The 21803-nt window shown below is 33.0% G+C and overlaps 1 protein-coding gene across 5 annotated transcripts in view; it reads right to left on the bottom strand.

The window, feature by feature from the left end:
- Positions 1–21803, bottom strand: part of Klc (kinesin light chain) — a 55681-nt gene that overhangs the window by 27384 nt on the left and 6494 nt on the right. For 2 of the 5 annotated variants that reach the window (XM_089697598.1, XM_089697602.1), the window contains exons 1-2: positions 15115–15258; positions 11763–11927 (exon numbers count right to left, since the gene is read on the bottom strand). The exons of 1 other annotated variant lie outside the window; for it this stretch is intronic. In XM_089697598.1, coding sequence (XP_089553724.1) covers positions 11763–11791 — 29 coding nt within the window. In that variant the 5' untranslated portion in view covers positions 11792–11927; positions 15115–15258. Of the gene's footprint in view, positions 1–11762; positions 11928–14989; positions 15259–21803 lie in introns of those variants that run through there. 2 more of the 5 variants (XM_089697599.1, XM_089697600.1) reach the window with 2 other exon arrangements.

Below are 21803 nucleotides of genomic sequence, written 5' to 3'. Positions count from 1 at the left end.
ATTTTTTTTTCATAAACAATTATATTAAAACATTTGCAAGATATTTGTCAGAGAATTTTGAGTAATTACTTTTAGTTTTGGTTTTATCTGCGATAAACCACTTTTATCGTGACAAAACCAAACGTTTATCTCGAGAAAAAAAGAGCGCCAAAAATAAAACCAAAACTAAAAGTAATTACACAAAATGATTGACGAATATCTTGCAAATGTTTTAATATAATTGTTTATGAAAAAAAAATCATAATAAGTATTACCATGTCAAGTAGAAAACGTAAAAGTGTGGAAATTAGAGCTAACTTGGTAATTTTTTTTTATCGAGTAAATTTTAATATTTTATGTTTTTGATTAAACAGAATCGTTGAACATATCATCTAGTTTGATATATATTTTATTTTTTAGATTTGGTCTTGAATATTACACGTATCATCCAATAGAAGATTGGTAATTTTGCTTTATACACACCGCGCGGGGACGCGGCCGCGCGGTGCGTTGTGACGTGACGTCACAAGCGGTCACGTGACTATTAGCGGGACTCGATATTTTTCGAAACTTTGAATGCGTATAAAATCAAAACTACTTGGTATTTTTGACTACGACAAAAACTAGTGTATTTGTATACATACAGGCTTTACTGAGACACAATTTCAAGGGATTTGGCATACCTAGTAACATTCTTCATTACTTAAATATATTATACTAGCGACCCGCCCCGGCTTCGCACGGGTGCAATGCTGATACTAAATACACTACAGAAAAACTGTGAACGTTGTATATAAAAACATAGCGGCCCCGCGGCCGGCCGGTACCGCCGCAAACGCTACGTCCCGCAATTTTTAAATCTGTAATATCTTCGAAAATATTCACTTAAATCATACGGTGTAAAGGGCCATATAGATCTATATTAAATGAACAATGTATTCAAGGTATTTAATTGGTTAAGGATTAATGCTGTATTGGTGAAAATCGCTTCGAAAATTAGCTATTATTTGTCGTAAAAAGTAAATTACAAAAAAATGTTATTGTGGGTTATCCATAAGAGATAGACATATACCATCGCGGACTTTTCTGTAGACCTTTTCAATGTGTATAATTCTTAGTACATTATTTTGATAAAACTCGTAGGGTTCAGCCTGCGTTTGCAATATAAGCGGAAACAATGTAATTTTTTACGACATCACATTAGAAACCTCAAAAATAACAGTACTTCTCCACTATTTAATGGATGTTATTATACATATAAACCTTCCTCTTGAATCACTCTATCTATTAAAAAAAACCGCATCAAAATCCGTTGCGTAGTTTCAAAGATTTAAGCGTACAAAGGGACATAGGGACATAGGGACAGGGAAAGCGACTTTGTTTTATACTATGTAGTGATTAAAAAATTCAGTTACTAATTTCTATACTTAGCATAAATACCATGTGTTATATACCTACCATACAAATTCTATAGATTTTTTTCATTATTCAACTACTGTAGTTTCTAATCTATTCAAAGAAATGTTTAAGAAATCTGAATTGAAACAATTCTGTCAAAATAAAAATTAAAAAAAAATCCACACTACCGCGAGCAGTGTGATCGGCCGTTTATCTTGCATTTTTAACCTGTTTTAAAATTGGGCAATCCAGAACTAAGTATGTTTTGACGGTTGTTGAGCTCTTTCAAACATACCTTTATCCAATCCATTTCTTTTTCGGTTGTGTCTGAACCCAGTATGACTAATTTCATAAAATGACGATATCACACCTATATTTCCAATATCAAGCCTATTAAAATAGTAAAAACTTATCTCTGATAACCTAATCATACATTACCACATTTTGATAACTTGAACGTTAACAGACGAGAAATGCTTATTAGAAAGTAGAAATTAAAAACAGTTATTCATACGTTTGCATTTCTAGAAATACGAGCTGAAGACCTGTCCATTTACACATATTAAAAAGGGAAAATCCAACAACTTTTTTTTTCAAATGCTTTAAATGTATTCGAATTTAAAATAATCATAGGAAACACAAACTAAGTTTTGTTTTTGTTATCATTCATCATTTAAAGTACCTTCATCAGTTAATTGCTGTATGCCCACACGGTAAAAGTATCAAAATTATTTTAGTGCTCTATACCACACATCTATAGGTGTAGAAACAGCCGTAAAAACGACATAACAATATACAGGGTGTCCCAAAAAGTAGTGATATACGGAAGCTGGGAGGTAGAAGACCTAGAGGGCTATCCGAATCACCCCCATGTATGTTATGCGATTTTTCGTATTTTCGGAGTTATGACGTTTTTTTTCAATTTTTCACCTATCGCCGAGTACGATGAGATTTTCACTCATGGTGACGTCAATTATTGCGGTAGATGCTTGATTTTTTTGTGTGCTAAGCTAAAAGATAGGCCAATTCAGTATGGTAACTTTTACTATCGTTAGATCTTTGAATGGAATAAAAAAAAGAATTAAATGCCAAGAAAGATAAAATTACCCAGTATGTTCACCACTTCAAGGGCCCGTAAAAAAATAAAATCACATAAAAAAAGTTTTCTTTTTGGCTTTTAAAAACTTGCTCTATCTATCAGGTAGCTACCCTGAAAATTTCATTTTATTATTCAGAAGGCTTCGATCGAAAAATTGAAATCTAAATTTGGTACGTGCAAAAATTGAATTAACATTATGATTAATAAAAACAAATTAAAACCAATAACAAGGTGTTCAATTACCTGAAATTTTTAAAATAACCCCGCTGTTGCTCAATGCAAGTGCGACATCACCGTAAAAAGTTGTCTTTTAAATGTCTGAATGCCCTTTTATCATTTTTAATGGTTTCTTCTGCTACTATGAATTTCCGGGTAATTTCGTCCAAATTGTGGCAGTCTCTCGTCTTTGTAGTATCCCCACGGAAAAAAATCAATAGGGTTTATGTCCGAGGACCGTGGAGGCCAGGCTAAAGGGCAAAGATACCCTGAAAGATGGATTGGTTGTTGCAGCCTGCGCATGCGCCGGTGACTCCTGCCTTAAAGCCTGGCCTCCATGGTCCCTCGACCTAAACCCCATTGATTTGTTTCAATGGGGATACTAAAAAGACCTCGGCTACTTGAGAGAATGCCACAATTTGGACGAAATAACCCGGAAATTCAGAAGAAACCATTAAAAATGATAATAGGGCATTCAGCATTTAAAAGACAACTTTTTACGGTGATGTCGCACTTGCATTGAGCAACAGCGGGGTTATTTAAAAAAAATTCTGGTAATTAAACACCTATTTATTGGTTTTAATTTGTTTTTATTAATCACTAGCGGTCCGCCCCGGCTTCGCCCGTGGTACATATTTACGTTTTCTCTACATAAAAACCATCCTCGTACTTCAAGGAATATAATAAAAAAAGAATTATCGAAATCGGTTCAGCCGTTCTCGAGTTATGCGCTTACCAACACATTTTGCGATTCATTTTTATATATAAGATAATGTTAATTCAACTTTTGCACGTACCAAATTTAGATTTCAATTTTTCGATCGAAGCCTTCTGAATAATAAAATGAAATTTTTAGGGTAGCTACCTGATAGATAGAGCAAGTTTTTAAAAGCCAAATGGAAAACTTTTTTTATGTGATTTTATTTTTTTATGGGCCCTTGAAGTTGTGAACATACTGGGTAATTTTATCTTTCTTGGCATTTAATTCTTTTTTTTTATTCCATTCGAAGATCTAACGATAATAAATGTTACCATACTGAATTGTCCTATCTTTCAGCTTAGCACACAAAAAAAATCAAGCATCTACCGCAATAATTGACGTCACCATGAGTGAAAATCTCATCGTACTCGGCGATAGGTGACAAAATTGAAAAAAAACGTCATAACTCCGAAAATACGAAAAATCGCATTACATACATGGGGGTGATTCGGATAGCCCTCTAGGTCCTCTACCTCCCAGCTTCCGTTCATCACTACTTTTTGGGACACCCTGTATAGTAAAAAAATATGATGAAATACAGGAAACGTATGCAGGGCGCAGCGTGGGAGTGACAGGTCGGAACCAGTTTGTTTCGCAATTGGTCATTATAGGGATATCCGATATCGGATACCATAATGCATATTGGTGACTAATCAACCGCTTAAAATACTCCTCTCAATATTTCTTGTAAGTTTAAATGATAGGTAGATACTACTGATCTATTTTGATTCTAATATGAATCAATTGTTTTACTACACTACTTACACTACTTTACCCATAAAGACAAACGTCTTTACATGAAATCATAGCCCGTCCGATTAGGGCCCTTCTGGCCTCCTCCACTCAAGCGACAGCTCAAGCCGAGGTTCGTGGTCCCCGTCAAGGGGGGACGCCCTTGTGCATGTCGCTACCAGGGTGAACCTTCAGTTCACCCCCGCGTCCGCGTTAAAATGTAGAAGCCCTTCTGGCTAACATTGAGAGACACCACACAAAAAAAAAAAAAAAAAATGAAATCATAGGTAGACATTTTTATAAATTAGGCTAGATGCACAAATTCTAATGATAAAGATTTTATTAATAAAGTGATTTTCGTTCAATAGGCAGTCGCATGTTACTCCCTAGACAGTTTTTAAACTAAACCAACATGTCTTCTTCAGTTGAACTTATTTCCAAAGCGCGTTTAGTCCATATAGTACAAGTAAAGTTTTAACAGCTTCGTTTCCTATGAATTTCCCTCGACGATCAGAACTTGTTAGTCCTCTATCCATAGATGGCTTAGGTTACTATCGTATCTTCACACGATATTTCCCAGGTATATATTCAGCTACAGACTACAGATTTATGATGTGTAATCAGTCAAACATTTGACATTTTTGATTTATATGACACATTAAAATTAAGTGACATACATTTTTATACATGTATAAATAACTACCTTTCCGCTTGCGGCTTCGCCCGCGTTTTCAAATAAAAACCCGCATTGTTCCCGTTCCCGTGGGATTTCCGGGATAAAACCTACCCTATGTGTTGATCCAAGTTATCCTCTATATTTGTGCTAAATTTCATTGTAATCGGTTTAGTAGTATTTGCGTGAAAGAGTAACAAACACACACATACATACACATCCTCACAATTTTCGCATTTATAATATTAGTAGGATTTGCATGCTTTTAATAACGGCTAAACATGCTGGAAAACTGCAAACGGCAAATAAATGAATTTGAATTTGAAAAAAAGCTCTAACATAAACTCTATTCCAAATAGTTCCATCTTCAGACATTCCCACAACCTCTATCAACCTTTTCCAGTTCTTAGAACGTTAATCACAACACGTATTTGCAATTATTCATAACAGCATTTCATGAAGTTAAACACGTATCAAATAACGCCTGTTTATCCGAATCCAATGAAGCAAATCTAGTTTGACGTTTGTAACGTGACACTGTTGTTAGTGACATAATCTGTGGAATTGGGTTACACACAAGGACGGAGGTATGAAACGTTCCGAGTCAACTGACTATATGGATCGTAAACTTGTTTTGATTGAGCTCTTAATTTGATGAGTACAGCTAGAATGCGAAATGTTTGCCATATATGGTGACATTAACAAAAGTAATAAGATCGATTGACGAGAAATTTCACAAGTTAGTAAATAATACTGAATTTCACATCAGAATTAGGAAGCGACATGAATTCAATTTCAATAACAAAGCTCAAAACATTGCTTCAGCTGCAAATTATATGTAAAAATGTAATTTCACACATGGTACCTAATGGTACACTGTAGAGTATTTTTCCCAGTAGATCTTTAAAATTACTTTACAAAACATATTCGGCAATCACATACCTATACCCAAACCAAACGTAAATATGTCTAGCCACAGAGCTCGTAATAAATAACGGTTCATATAGACCTGTCAAAACTGACAAATAATATGGTCAGTGTGGTACGTGAGAAAACTCCACAGGAACTCATGTAGCATGCATTACAATGAGCTCAAAGAAATGGGTCAATAGTTCGCAATTTCCTTGGCTAAATTCACATCCGCAGATTATCTACGTGATGGATTTAAATTAGGGAGTTATATGAAATTGAAAGCGCTCGACAATATTTACTGTCGCTGTTAACCTAAGCTGTTAACAAAAAATAGCACGCGTATATTTTATACGCCAACGAGAACCAGTATCTCTTCCGCGAGAAATCACTCAATGCCATTTAATTTAATATGTAAACAAACCTAAATGGGAATGCGAAATTTAATGTTTTTAAATTTTGTAAATATAAGATGTGGCCTTGAAAATGATTATATATTCTTGTTATATTATGTATTTTTGTTATATTCTTTTTACACATTATCCTAACATACCTACATTATAAATTCGAAAATAACACTGCTTGTCTGTCTGTCTCTTCTTCACGCTTAAACCACGTTTTAATCCCGGAAATGCGAGTTGACCAGGCGTATAAAACCGCGGGCGGTAGCTTTCCGCCCATCATAATTTTCTTTTGAACAGTAACCTGTATTATGAATTATTATGTTATACTATCCAACCTACGAATATTAAAACAGGACTGGGACACCTTAATTTAAAATGCTATTTAAACATAAATCCCATATGTATAAAACACTTCAGGCTACTAAATTGTCTGCAACAATGTGGAATATCTAGGACAAATGCGTCGTGCATTAGGAATGCAGTATAGCGGTGTTAAGCCTTCCAGGCTTCCTTTCATTCTTCCGTATTATATGATTCAGCTTTATAATATTCGCTTTAAAAATACCTACTGCGGATATTAATAATCACTTTACTGTACTTTTTAATACTCCCTTTTAAAATACAGCGGGTATTCATAATAACTTTATTTTCAGCATTTTTTAATAACTTAATATAATCAACGGCTAAGACAAACTATTTCAACAGAACTATTCCATCACACTTTCACACTATTTAAAAAAATAATGCAATATTCATAACAATATTCGAAAAAACTATTCATTAAAATATTAAAAGATAAAGTGTATTTAAAACATAAGTGAGATAACAACCTAGTGGAGATTACGAAAAAGATACACCAAAAGGTGTATCTAATAATTTACTACTAAATAGTTCGCATGTTAGTGATAAAAAAAACCGGTAAATATTAAAAAAAAAAACACGATACAACATAGCCTTCATCTGCTCGTTTTATAAATATTAACACTTTTGCTTTTTATAAACCTGTTACTCTAAAATTTGCAGTAAGTATCAAAATATACGTGATAAATGGCCATATATATCTGAATCTATTTCGTAAATTCATTGAGAAGGAAGTTACAGATGTTAATAAAATTTGTAAGAAATTACATTTAATTCCAACTGATGAAGAATTTTACTTATTTGCAACTTTGTCACTATTTGGTCATTCGATGGAGGAAGTTACCTAAGCACATTTAGCGTAGCTTAATAACAGTATGAAGGAAAGCAAAGATTCATTACTTAACTTTTCTTACTATGAACAGGTTCGAATTGAAAAGATATTTTGATTATCAGATAGTTCATTAATCGAGCAAGGATAAAAAATCATCTTACAACCCATAGAACATTAACGACAAATGGATAATAATACCTTTTGAAAGCAGACGAAGTTAGGTCAGTTTCTCTAACGAATGTAATTATTTTACGCGACTACTATAAATTTCCTTACATTGACATCATTGGAAAGCATCTGAAACCTTACAGGTTCATCCACTGTATCTCTAATTCTCTATCTACATTGGCACAAATAACTTCCCCTTCACTAATTATGTACCAAACCAACCAAACCTTATTGGGGTCTACAATATCTGCCTAAAATAAAAGCCTCTGTCTAGGATCTTGCATTTCTCTCTTTCATCCAAAAATAGACCGGGACAGCAATATCGACTCGTTAGTCGTGTATTTTGGACCTAATTGCCGCTTGTCGTGTTTCATAGTTCATTAGACACGATTTTCAAGCTACCTTTGTGAACCATATGTCTGTTTCTAAATAACTTTCATTTCATTATTAACATTTGCTGAATACTTTATTGAATGTTAACGAGATTTCAGGAATCGGCAATCGAATTGTTCTTTATTTATACCTTATTAATACCGACCGTTTATAGAAGCGAACTCGCGAATTGATGCTTTCTTCAAAATGGTCTTTTGTCTAACTATCCTAAATTCATTCTGCCTTGGAATTTATTCACTTGAGTCAAGATTAAAATTTATTTTCCATGTTCAACATAACCATCTAGGATAACACAATGCAGTTCTTATATAAATTAAATCATCAATTTTCAACTTACATAACCAAGCACCAGCCGTTTACTTTTAAATAAGTTTCAAGGATAACAACCCGGATCCCCCCAAGTAATTCCGGGGCACGAAGTTATAGCCTCCTTGGGAGTGGGGAGTGGCGACATGAGCCGCATAAAATAGCCCCGTTGCCATGGATACCAAGGGCGACAACCCTCCTAACGTCCAGGGTACGTTTTATTTCCAAGACAGAATGAATTTAGGATAATAAAGGTATTTTTATATGAGTTAATACAGTTATTAAGCCCTCGCAAGATGAAGAAGAAGACACGGGTTGCTAAATATTATTTAAAGGTATACAAATTTTGAAGGGATAACACAACTGTACTATTTATAGAATAATAATATACTGTATTCTATTGAGAGCTATTTTATCATTCCTAGTGATAAGAAATCTTAACAATATGTCTATGACTCCGCTGCTGTCCATTACATAAAAGATGTTGGAAAAATGAACGACTTTTTCTTGGAAAAATATTAAGTTAAGCAGAATTTGTGAGCACCTTTAATAGACCTATAAGACCCTTTCCAGTACTTAGTATACCAGTTAAAATCTCAAAGACGTACACTTTTTAATATTGGCAACCCTCGAGAAATCACGAAGGTTTATAGCAAAAAAAGAGTACCAGTTGCATTTGGCATGTTTCCAAAAGGGGAAATAACCCCGCCTTTGTTTCCGAATTGATATACCCGATATATTGTGTTTGATCGCCGTATCGAGTGCTAATATTGGTTCTGTTAGCAATGAAATTCCATATCAACTGTGATGGCCATATTCGGTTATATTAGGTTAAATTCATACACGTACATCATCATTCATATTCGTACAAGTACATCTATAATGTACGTGTACGAGATTCTCAGAAAAAGACATACGACGAAAACAGGATGGATGAAGCGAAGATAATGAGAATAAGCAAAAAAACTGTAAAAGAGAGATAATTAGATAATGACGATAATGCGTATGAAACGAAGCCTCGTCTTTGATAAATTTCTATTCAACAGGAATACATAGATACGCTAATCGTGGGACCAACAGAATATAATTCAGACTTTAACTTTATTCAATACTAGCAATGCCCTGCGGTTTCACCCGCATAGATAGCGATATCGTTACAGTGAAAAGTCTACTATAGGTCGGACTATAGGTTTAATTTTTAATCACATGAAAATCACCTTTACCCCGTCCCGTGGGGCCGTGGGTTATGTCGGATTCCTAAACCCAAACCAAAACCCCACTGTGTTCCGTCAAGACGCATATTGGTAGAATTCCTCCGTGACCCCCGCACTACGGCCTGCTCGAACAGTATACCTACTATTTTCTGTAGATTGACACTTTTAAAAATTCGTTATATCTTTTGAATGGAATATCCAATTCTTTTAATTTAAAAAGTATTTTTCTGGTATTGAAACAGTCTATAATAAAACATCATTTAATGGGATAAGGATTAATATATGTGTATAGATAACATGGTTTGATTACTGTCGGCACTTCTATTTACTTTGAAAACGTAAAAAAGTTGTTGTAGTAACATAACTACTGAAGATGGACATATGGTATCGCGGACTTTCTTGTAGATATTGATCCATTCTATAATACCGTAGAACATTTTTTTGTTCTATCTTCAATAGATTCCGCAGCGCACGCGATGACAGAAGTTTTATTGAGGATTTTTTTACACCTTGGGTTACATTATTGCATTTTTGGTAAGGATCTCTAATTTTTTTGAAAATGCAATATAGCCTATGTTGCTCAGTAAAGATGCAGCTTTCTTAATGGTGAAAGAATTTTTGAAATCGGTCCAGTAGTTTTTTCGTGAAAACCATACATACATACATACATACATACATACTTACAAACTTTTCCTCTTTATAATATTAGTATATTAGTATATAACTAGTATAGAAGTATAGATTTGTAAGTGCTTTTGAAAATTCATATTACCTAGCAATTAGGTTCGGAGCAGCTTTCTAAAGAGAAGAGGCCGGCAAGAAACTTAATTGTAGTGGCTCTTTACAAATAATCATTCCATTAACGGTATTCCCAACTATGAATTGTGAATAAATTTGTTACTAATAAAAAGTAGCGTAAGTTCAACTACCTTATACTTATTATTTTCGTAAATAAGCTTCTATTTCATAAAAGACAAACTGAAGATATTATGAAGTAACATGATCCAAAAATCAGACCATATCTGTGACCATATTGAAAACTTTTCAATTCTAAAATGTTAAGATAAACAAAACCAAAATCAAACAGGCAAACTTTGATTAATGAAATAATCTAAATGGCAGAGCATGAAAACACAGATTCAAGCGTAAATACCAGGAAAAGGCCAAACGAATCGATGTGTCTAGACGAAATAAATCCTGATGTGGACCTTTGTTTATTCATTAAAATAATGCATACCTCCTCCTCTTTCAGTATGTTTACATTTACAAATACCGATTAATCCAATACAATATTGGATTAAATGGATTTCTATAATCGATATAAAGCGTTGTTTTAAAATATCTGTAACATAACATAAATACAATACTATCGTTGTCGGTTTCCACAAAGGCATCCCTACTGCATCCCTAATTTGAATGTGATTAGAAGATAAATAGTGACAATTATTTATAAATGATTGATTCGATCGCTTCAAATGTTTCGTTACTAAAAAGGCATAAACTAAAATTAGATAGTGAATTATTTTTCTAAATCATCTAGGTAAATGGACTAACTTAATTTATTTCTACAAATATGATGAATGAAATTCACCCAATAATTATTATGAAAACTAAAAAGCACTAGAGATAGTACGAACACCAATCGATGAGTCTAGACTGGGCAAAAGGGGAGACAGATTAATGGTCATTAAAAATTTCTATCACACCTATTTGACGCTAGTTCTATTCAGGACCCATTTTATTTTAGTCACTACCTTCTTTATTATGAAAATACCTAATACCTCATAATGAAAATTGTTAAAAGATGTCTAATTCAGATCAGTTTAAAATGAAACAAATAAATAAATATTATAGGACATTATTACACAAATCGACCTAGTCCCACAGTAAGCTCAATTAAGGCTTGTGTTGTGGGTACTAGGCGACGATAAATATAATATTTAATAAATACATATATAGATAATAACACCCAGACCCAAGAACAAATAATTGAGTTCATCACACAAATATTTGCCCTGACCGGGGATCGAACCCGGGACCGTCGGCTCAGTAGGCAGTTACTTTACCACTGCGCCAACCGCGTCGTCAAAGAAGTTGAGAAAAAGGGGAAATTCTGAATTTGTAACTTTTACGTAAGTTATGGCCAGTATCCATACTATAATATTATGAACATAATGATAGATTTACTGTAAGAAATGAATTATGGTCGTTTGATAACACTGAAAGACACTTAACAGCTAATATACATAAAGTAAAATGTGAAGATGATAAAAAGCATATATAAATACAACACAAGACCAACTAAACTATAATACTCACATTCTATATGCGTTCAAAGTCTTCGACATTATACAGACGGTTAACAAAACGTATCCATTCCACGACACTTACACTATTATACACTATACACTTACACGTATACACTAATAAAAAATCTTATAAAAATAACGTCTAATATACACTTGAAAATTACACGCTGACTAGCTGAAGAAATAAACACTTATTGTATTAATAAAGATTAGAGATAAAGGATACAAAAACAATATACGTACATTTAAAAACAAACTAAAAAACACTAAAAATCAAACAGAGCTATAAAATAATTAACGGTTTTAATGTAAACGGAAATAAAAATGAGATTATAGTAGCAGACAACAAAGTTTTAAACGTTTTAACCTCATCAAAATTAAGGACAGACGACAAAATAAGCAATAACTGTAAATGCGCTACTGTACATCATGCAAATCTACCAATTAAGTGCAATTATTTTTGCCCAAACAAAAATTATCATAAACGTCGATCATTATTTACACTACGGGTACTAGAATATTATGATAGAGGAATTCGAAACGTTAGGTCGGTTTCGCAAACGCTAAACCGACCAATCCAATATCAATTGAAGGAATGATAACACTTTCTGAAATAACATCACTACGGCGATATAAGATTCTGCGTATCACCACACAATTGGAAGCACTACAACAACTTCCTCTACACAACTAGTTACATCTATCACACAATCACTTCGAGCAACGCCCTACAAAAGCAAAAGTCAATAATAACAAACTCTTCAAACATATCCACGTGTAATTTGGCACACATCATATCCTTGCCAATAATTGCCCAACGTATGAACGAAACAGACATATGACGGACACGTGAGTCAGAAAGAGACAATGGAGAGCAATTTAAAATAGATCCACTCCTACGCAATGTTTGTGTCGTTGATCCCTTTAGATTGGCTCGTTTGTTTGTTTTCGTTCTTATATCATCTATTGAGGACAAGTGTTAGCTTCTGTTTAGAATCTGAACTAGGCGAGATTATAAACAAAGGGACATCAAACGACAAACGCCCTACTGCACTTGACCTATTATAAAAATATGAAGTACCCATTCATTTCTATGCACACTTTAATGACCAAGTATGTTGTATAGCTTGAATTAGATATAACAATAAAGAAGAAAAACCTTACTGACTTAAGTATAAATCTTGCTGTGATAAAAGGAATTGATCAAGATCATCTCATCTAAACTACGCCATCATTCCATAGCGAGGAATCTAAGAAAACAACATAGAAAATAACTATCTTCGTTCACGACTTGACAAAGAAAGTAAAGAAAGTGTCCATTTGAGAAATGCAGCAATTAAAACTAAAAAGGCAGCAATGCAGAACGATCCGAATGTTGAAACGGTGAACACAGATTTATTATTATTTAGTGCAACGATCGCATTTCACGAACATTTAAAGGTTGTTCGTTGAGGTTAGATAATAGAATCAAGTAATTAAAAACTCATAAATGCCTCGTTTTGGGATGACGTAGGAATTCGTTCTTTATATTCGAACTCCATAGTATGCTCAGAATATAAACGCTAATCGATAATAGAACAATATCAGACTAATTTTATTAGTAATTTTGATTTTTGTACCTATTTATTATGAAAAAAGGAAACGTTAAACTATAATACGCTTGTATTACGTTCTATTCTTAACGGAATAAAACTTTTCGATTCTTTAATAATACCATTGAAGCACAGAAATAATCCTCTTTTTTATTCGAGCTTTGATATTCAACAGTCATCTGTTCGCCACACGCAAAGGCAAAGTTATTAACATTTTTTAATATCAAATTTCAGTATGAAATAATATTGCATTAATGAACATTTTTATTCACTTCGATTATATATCACTGTTTCTTATCTTAATAGTTAAAACGTAACTGAACTAATCGTACAAATAGCCTACTTAAAAACGTTATTTACTGCGTTCTTCAAATGCACATAAAAATTCTAAGAATAGACCTTCACAATGATAGATGGATTTTTAATGTCCAGTGCCTACAACGTTTATTAGACTTCAACCAAAGCAATTAAAGGCTCTACTTTTAGATATAACATAAGAGTAATGGAATAATCAAATCATCATTCTTATCAATTTCAGTTGTCACAATCTAGTTTTAAACTGCTAATGAAATAAAAGGCTAAACAGAAATAAACCAAATGGGTCACACAAATGTGAACACTGAGCATTTTGCTTCGAGCGATTTATTTTAAGAATTGCGAATTCGTTTTATTGGACACAACGAGCGTAATCAATTGGTTTCAGTGCATTTCAAATAATATTAACATAATGCAGCATAAACGAGATTGCAAAATTATTTTTTGTTTATTGAAATTTTGAAATACTAAATTTCAATAAACAAAAAATTTTCAAAATTTGGAAATAAATCATTGGTGTGGAATTTAACACTTTCAGACATTAGAGACATTTTGACTACAGAATATATCGATTAGTCAAGGATTTCAAAGCATATCAAGTCCTATCGATTGCTAACAGAGATACGTCCTGAAACTGTAGTCATACTTCTTCAATTACAGAACTTTTCGAACGAAAATCTGATTATGTATGATGTAATAGATATTATTTAACACATACAGCTTTTATACTATTGTACACGGCAATCAATATTTTTACGATCCGCATTTAACAACATACTAGTATTAATAGCAGTGTAATTAAAACAAGAATTAACAACTTTATTGGTTAATGTGAAAGTATACTGTTTGAACAGACTGATCCGGTTGTTTTAATTATATCTATCAGGTTTTTTAGATTAGCGCATTTTATCGATATCGAATGATTATTCACACGATTAAACAATTTATTGTCACTAAATGACACAAAACTTTGATAAACAATATTGCAACTTTCTCGATAACAGCCAAAATTAAATAAGTCGGTGAAGAAAAATGATAAAGAATCATAGAAAACAACAAAAGCAAGAAACATACAGCAATTCATAAAAAATTCAATGACCTAGCAACTATTGTCGTGTATAAAGGAGATCCAATCAAACTAAGCGAAGCGTTAATAAGAATTTTAATTGAACTAGAAATTGCTGCGATGCAGCGACAACAATGCACGAAGGAAAACAGAAAATATTTATGATCCAACATTTTGTATTTATTATACATACATTCATACGGCAGTCAACAAAACGCTCGACAGCCTAGTATAATAGAAACAACACCAATCAATAAATAATACCTCTTTCAAACACGCGATTACATCTACAACTATTAAACAAAGACTTGTAGCTATCACAAAGAATAAAGAACACCAGTAAATCTAATAAAGCAAACACTGTAGAAATAAAGTCAGGGAGAACATACAAAGGCTAACACTAATTCCAGTACAAAAACCGGGACGGCGAAAATGGACGCGTAATTCAGTAGCGTTTCGAATGCCGGTATAAAAGAGCGATCGAGACACGTCCAGCTCCGGTGGTGGCTGGCAGCGTACTAGCGTGCATCGACTGAAGGACTAGGGTTGGGCATCTATCGACACGCTAGATTATCGACAAGTGCAACTTGGACAGTGCGTTATCGGTTATTGAATTGGGTCATATTTTATGTAAATCTTAATATGCTAACATAGGAGCTGAGTAAACAAAAACTGGAGTGAAAATCAAATAAACTTTATCTGATAAATGTTCAAAAAACGCGTAGTTCATATATGGAAGAATTATTCATAGTCAATTTCAGAATAACATAGTATCCACGATAGCAGCAATTTGTATTGCAGTGCTCCATTATAATTCCCTATCTCCTTTTTATTACTAAAACTGCAACCTTTTAGCACCCCAAAAACAATATCTATAATAACAATAGCCACTACAACTAAGCCCCAAACAAAAAAGCATATCGATTATCGCACATCACTATTCCGTGGGGTAGCCACCCTCGTCTACCCCACCACACATGCGCAATTGTACAAAATATCACGAATACACACACACTGCGGCAATGAATCATGACGCTCAAATTGATAGAGCAAACTAGACTCCCTAGACCCTAGTCCCTACCAGTGTTTATAATAAGCACTTCATCAGTCAAACAAAGGATCGTGTTTGAGAAATTTTCTTTTCTAATGAACATTTCTAATGCGTATGCAGCTAAGTGATGTGATGAAAATTGTACCGGTTTTTTAGTAAAATATGAGACTACCGTAGTAACTATATTTAGCTTACACATTGAAATAAATTAAAGATAATTTTTTCTTAATCTAATCGAAAGTTAGAAATAATTAAAAATTTAGTAATGCAACTATCACTACACACATTAAATACGAATGTTTCGTATAAGGAAGTCAATGATTGCATACATTTTACGACATACAATAAAATACTAAACGATTATAGTGATGGTAGCGTAACATTGAAGACCAGCCAATAATTTATATTATTGTTACAGCATTAAAATGCACTGGAGATGGCAATTTGCTGAGAAGCGGTCTATTGATGTTCAAATGTAATGATAGTTAATAAACAGTACATATTATTCTATGCCAAGTATGTGATAACACTGATAACGTAAAGTGCTACTAAATGTCCTATTCATAATGTACGACAGTTTTAAAATTTACGACCAACAATTTGCTCCTTTTTCAGTTAATTCAGAGGCTGTTTATATACAAAAGCAATTTATATAAAATTATTTATGAGGACATTTTAATTTTTCCAAAAGATTCACTAGACTAGTTCGCTAGACATAAAAGAAAAATTATTCAAAACAAAAACTCTCAAACCAATGAAAGCATATTTTAAAATACAGTAGAAGCTGCCAAAACGGATTTTACGTAAGACAAGGTCAGGATAATCAATACGAAAGACGCCGACACGTCTGCTGAACAAACACACGGTAAATTAGGCAAGCCAAAGGTTACCAGATAATACTTTGGTAAATGATAAACAAAAACAATAGATACCTGGAATGTGATTGAATTAAACACTCCTAAATTGTTAAAAACGTAACTGGAACATCATTAGATTGACTCCTAATTTGTTAAGTTTCTAACAGGGTATAAATTTAAATTTGAAAACTTTGCTAAGTAGTGGTCGGATTAATATTAATAAAGGGGCTGAATGTTTTTAGTATGTTTACATATTTTAGAGGCAACTTTATAAATTAATGCTCTACCATTTCTTGCTTGCAATACATGGCTTATTTAGAAATAAGGCCTTCTTGTTTACATTTATGCTGAATAAAGTATCCATTCATTCGTACATTAGAACAATCAAAGTTCTGCTTCAATAAACAGTACCTAACCTACCTAAACCATTTGTTGGTACATCAAAACCGACCGACGAAGAGATTCATCATATCAAACTTGAGAACAATGATACATTCCAAGACCAGGGAGGAATACCGAGCCAACGTTTCTAAGGAAAAATACATCTACATAGAACATACAGTTGACCGCAATACGGCAAGGACTCTTGTGTAACTTCAATGTGTCGGGAGGGGCATTATTTTTCATCTACTGTCACTTTATTACTATTCTAAATATAGGTACCTATTGCGTAATACCTAGGATATATGGGTTTACGGTATGTACGTAGTTTGAAATCATGAAGGGCTTTTATAAGCTGGTAGCATTAATTTTAACTTTTCCATTAATGAAAATGCTTGATTACCGATTTTATCCTGAAAATTCTCAACTGAACGAAATTGCTAGGACACAGTATAAAATTGTTTTGGACAGATTATATCCCAAAAATCTGAAGATGGCATTATTGATTCTAGGGAGTTACATCAAGAATAATAATGAGAAGAAAAATCAATAAGCATATGCATTAACGTAAGTAACGCTACACAGAATAAACAACACAGTTATGATTAGGAGCAGTACAAAAACTCGATATTTCTGTAGAATGTTCATATTCTTGTAAACCTGTGGTACTTGACGAGTACCAACTACTGTTTAGTTAGGATAGATTTTGGTTCTTATCACGACAGAATAGCTGGATTTGGTTAAAATTCGGCAAAAAGACAAGATTTGTCACCAAATCCGGAAACCTCGCTACCCAAACGTCAGTAGAAAGGTAGTGAAAGATTGTAAGAACTTGTTTCAAAGACTTCTCTACACCTTTTGAAATAAGTAATAAAGCAAATTCAGTGACTAATTGAGACAGCATAAATTTTTACGGTCGTTTCAAACTCACGAACACATCAATTTTACTTTCATGCTGAATTTTTAATGAGAAGAAAGTATTGGCAGACCACCGATTGGATAGCAGACAATAGATTATACACCAGGCCGAAGACAATGTATATTTGTAAAGAACCAGGGCTTTCTCTTGTAAGCTATTGAGAGCAAAATTGTTTCAAGATAACAATGGACTGGAATAATATAAAGGCAATTGAAAATATAGCAGCATTAAGAGTATCCTTACTAATATTATAAATACGAAAGTGTGTTTATTTTTATCTTTGTTTCACGTCGCATCGGAGCTATTTTCTCGTCTCTATATCAAATGTTTTTGTGTCTGGAGATAATTAAAAGGCTAGAAAGCTACTTTTTACCGAGGTCAAACATCTTCCTATGAAAATGCTCTTTGACCACGCATGATGGTTATTTAGATAAAATGAGAATTTATTTTAACTATACATGCATATTATCTGTCCTAAAATGTACTCGAATGGGACGATATTTTTCATCCAACTCGGAACAAATTTCTATCAGGAGCCGAACAAGCTTACATAGGAAATCCTTAAGAAACGACTATAATCGATAGGATATTATTTTATTCTTCTGAAACATTATTAGCATATACATCGACAGATAATACACAAGATATAATATTCCTGCGGTTACAAGAGATTACGCATATCTAGTCATTAAATATTGTGTGGCCGGTTCTTGCGCAAGATGTCTCACCTATGTTATATTTATTTAAGTGTTCTTACACTTTTTGTTTGGTTCACTTTTTTAAGTCTGCTATGTCAATAGGTTGTGGTAAGTTGATAATACTTCTGTATTAATAACAAAGCTAGGCTCGATGCTTTGGTTTCGTTTACTTAGATTATTGATAAAAACCGATCTCATTCATATATTTATCGCGGCAAAACTCGTAACGTAAATTATAAATCTTCAATCTTTATAATATTTATTAGATAATCCGATACATTAAATTGATTCAAAATGCAAATTTATAACATCTTTATTCTATACTAGCTGCTCCGCGCGGTTTCACCCCCGTGGCTCCACCCCTGTTGGTCGTAGCGTGATGATATATAGCCTATAACCTTCCTCGATAAATGGGCTATCTAACACCGAAAGAATTTTTCAAATCGGACCAGTAGTTCCCGAGATTAGCGCGTTCAAACAAAAAAACAAACAAATAAACTCTTCAGCTTTATAATATTAGTAAAGATGTATTTCCATTTAACGAAATAGATCCATCATAGCTGCCTTCATCTATGTCTTTAAATCTTTCACCCAACCTAGTATTGTACATTTAGACCTACTATTTAGTGAAATTCATACAGCCTTATTGATTCACCGTTCTATGATTCACTCTTTAGAAATTCACCCTATTTATTTTCATGTGCGCTTCAGACTAACTCAATTAGCTACTTTCACAATCACCTTTTTGCCTCTATAGATGATTTCTAAGTAATGTTAGGTACTATACATATTATAGGTGTATATTATAGGTATTACTAACAAAAGCATTAATTGAGGTATAACATCGTCTTTATGTTTACTATGGCATATCTTTCCTATTATTATATGAATAAATTCACATGTACCGTTGTCCGAAAACGCCTTTATCGATTTAGTATAGCAAGAAGAGTTACAATACATTGGTTGCTCGGGTTGCTTGGAAGAAATTGCTTGAAGCAATAAAGCCGCCCTTTGCATCAAATGTCCTGTCTGTGTGTGTGAAATTTGTATTTATGTTTTGTATGCAATAAAGATTATAAATAAATAAAACAAGAAGAGTTAGTAGCAAAACATTAATGTATATCCTTTAATTTCTATAAATAATAGAAAATACAAAATAGTACATATATGGCAGTCCGTGTAAATCGTCAAACTAAGTCAAAATATGTATGTGGACACCCGCAGTAACAACACAAGTCCAAAAACTAAAACCAACCTACGAAAAAGTCGCGCTCTAAAAATTATGATACCAAAATAATACATAATCTGGCATTCTTATCTACAAAACATAATTAAGTACATATTAATTATCCTGAAGCAAGACAACCTAATTAATTATACCGCGCATACTCTGCTTTGGAGTTATACTGTAATGGATGAACATACATACAAACAAACCACTATCTACTTTCCCATACTAATCAACATTACAGACAACAAAGCATCTCAGTGTTTGAAAATTATCTTCATTATGGTTTGAGCACAGATAATATAATTACTAGTTTTGAGCTTTTTCTAAATAGAATATTATCAAAGAAGAATCCGTGTTAGTTTTTTCATATTAAACGTATGAAATATTTGTTTGTGGTATCGATTAAAATCTAGTTTAGTGTCTGCTTCGAGTTTGCTTGCGGTAGTTTGTGCTAAATAAGTTTCTAAGCTAAGTTAATTATTAATATTTCTAGCTATCTTTTATACTAGCTAGTCGGTACATTTAATTCCATAATATATAACTTGCTCAAACGTATCGATAGATTTGTTGTGTCGGCCATTGTGTTATAAATATGTAAGTATATTGAAAAATTATTGTGTTAATATTTCTGAAGATTTAAATATCTTCAGAAATATTAACACAATGTGTCTAGGTATCTCTTCTATGTTTATTATTTCGTGAAAAAAAATTACTTATTACGATATTATATTTATTTCGCTAAAGTCAGCAGCTTAATTAGTATACATAAATTATGAATACATTTTATAAATTAATGTATCGTGTGGTTTTTTTTTACGTACTAGTGATTTAAATGTTTCCAACCTTTTTGCAAGTAGGTACAATTAAAGTTAGTACCTGAGTTGGTAGTTTAACTTAGCACTTGGTTAGTTTAACAGTTAAATTGTAATGTAGTTAGTAGACTAGTAACTTGAGTTAAGACCTCTGAAAGACTGAAACTCTCATAGTTGTTAACAACAGGTAAGTGAGGTAAGTTTCGTGAATTTCTAACACGAATGAGCAAAGATTACAAAATCTCCTGAACTGTTTTAAGAATTTAATTTTAAAATACAATTTTTCATTGAATCCCTAAAGCCGTGAGAAAAAAATCGTTCACTCAATTAGATTTTTAATAACTTAAAAATCCGGTAAAACGGCATGACACGGCCAAATCCAACCACGAATGACGATACCTATCTTAAAGTTTCACCTAAATCTCTTGGATAAGATTATTTCAATCAGCCAAGAATCTTAATCACAATTCATCAAACATAATTACAAAACCGCAATGGTATAGAAAGTCACGAGTCGATACAATTTGTGAAATAATCGAGTAAAAGTAACAATACAACGGGCGCCCGATAAATCTAACCTTTAGATGAAATGGTACGAAATTACACTCATTGTACCTTCTCCCGATGTAGGCGAATGTGCTTTCTGTAGCCGCGTATTTACTTTGCAGTTGAACGATTTTTAGCAAGATTCTATGGATTTTATAATAGAAATGATATCTTGAGCTTAGGAGTGTTAGTACTGCTCATATTTTTTATTGAATGATTTACAACCTACGTGACTGCTATTTGCTCTTTATTTTTAATTCTTTTTGAATTCAAGTTTTTGTTACAATCTTACTAAAAAGGCACAATAAAGGGAAGGGTTTCGGGTAAAATCAAAGGCTTCAAATAACCAAGAAAAACACCCATTTTATCAACGACCAAATATTTGCAAGAATCAAAAGAGTCTATAATGTTCAAACTACATTACAACTTACTGAAAGAAGTAGATGTAGCAGGGTGTAGTAGGGGTAGATAAAGAAAACTAATGGGTAAATAGTTGTACATATTTACAGATGTCATGGTACAATTAGATTCAATCACATCCAAAGACCAAAATTGTACTTTCCTCGTAACATTGTTGATAGCG

This window comes from Colias philodice, chromosome 7 (assembly GCF_061535455.1).
Source record: "Colias philodice isolate Cphi_HAF_F1 chromosome 7, ilColPhil1 Martin Lab GWU primary, whole genome shotgun sequence".
NCBI classification, from domain to species: Eukaryota; Metazoa; Arthropoda; class Insecta; order Lepidoptera; family Pieridae; genus Colias; species Colias philodice.
This window is presented reverse-complemented; position numbering and strand designations above follow the sequence as displayed.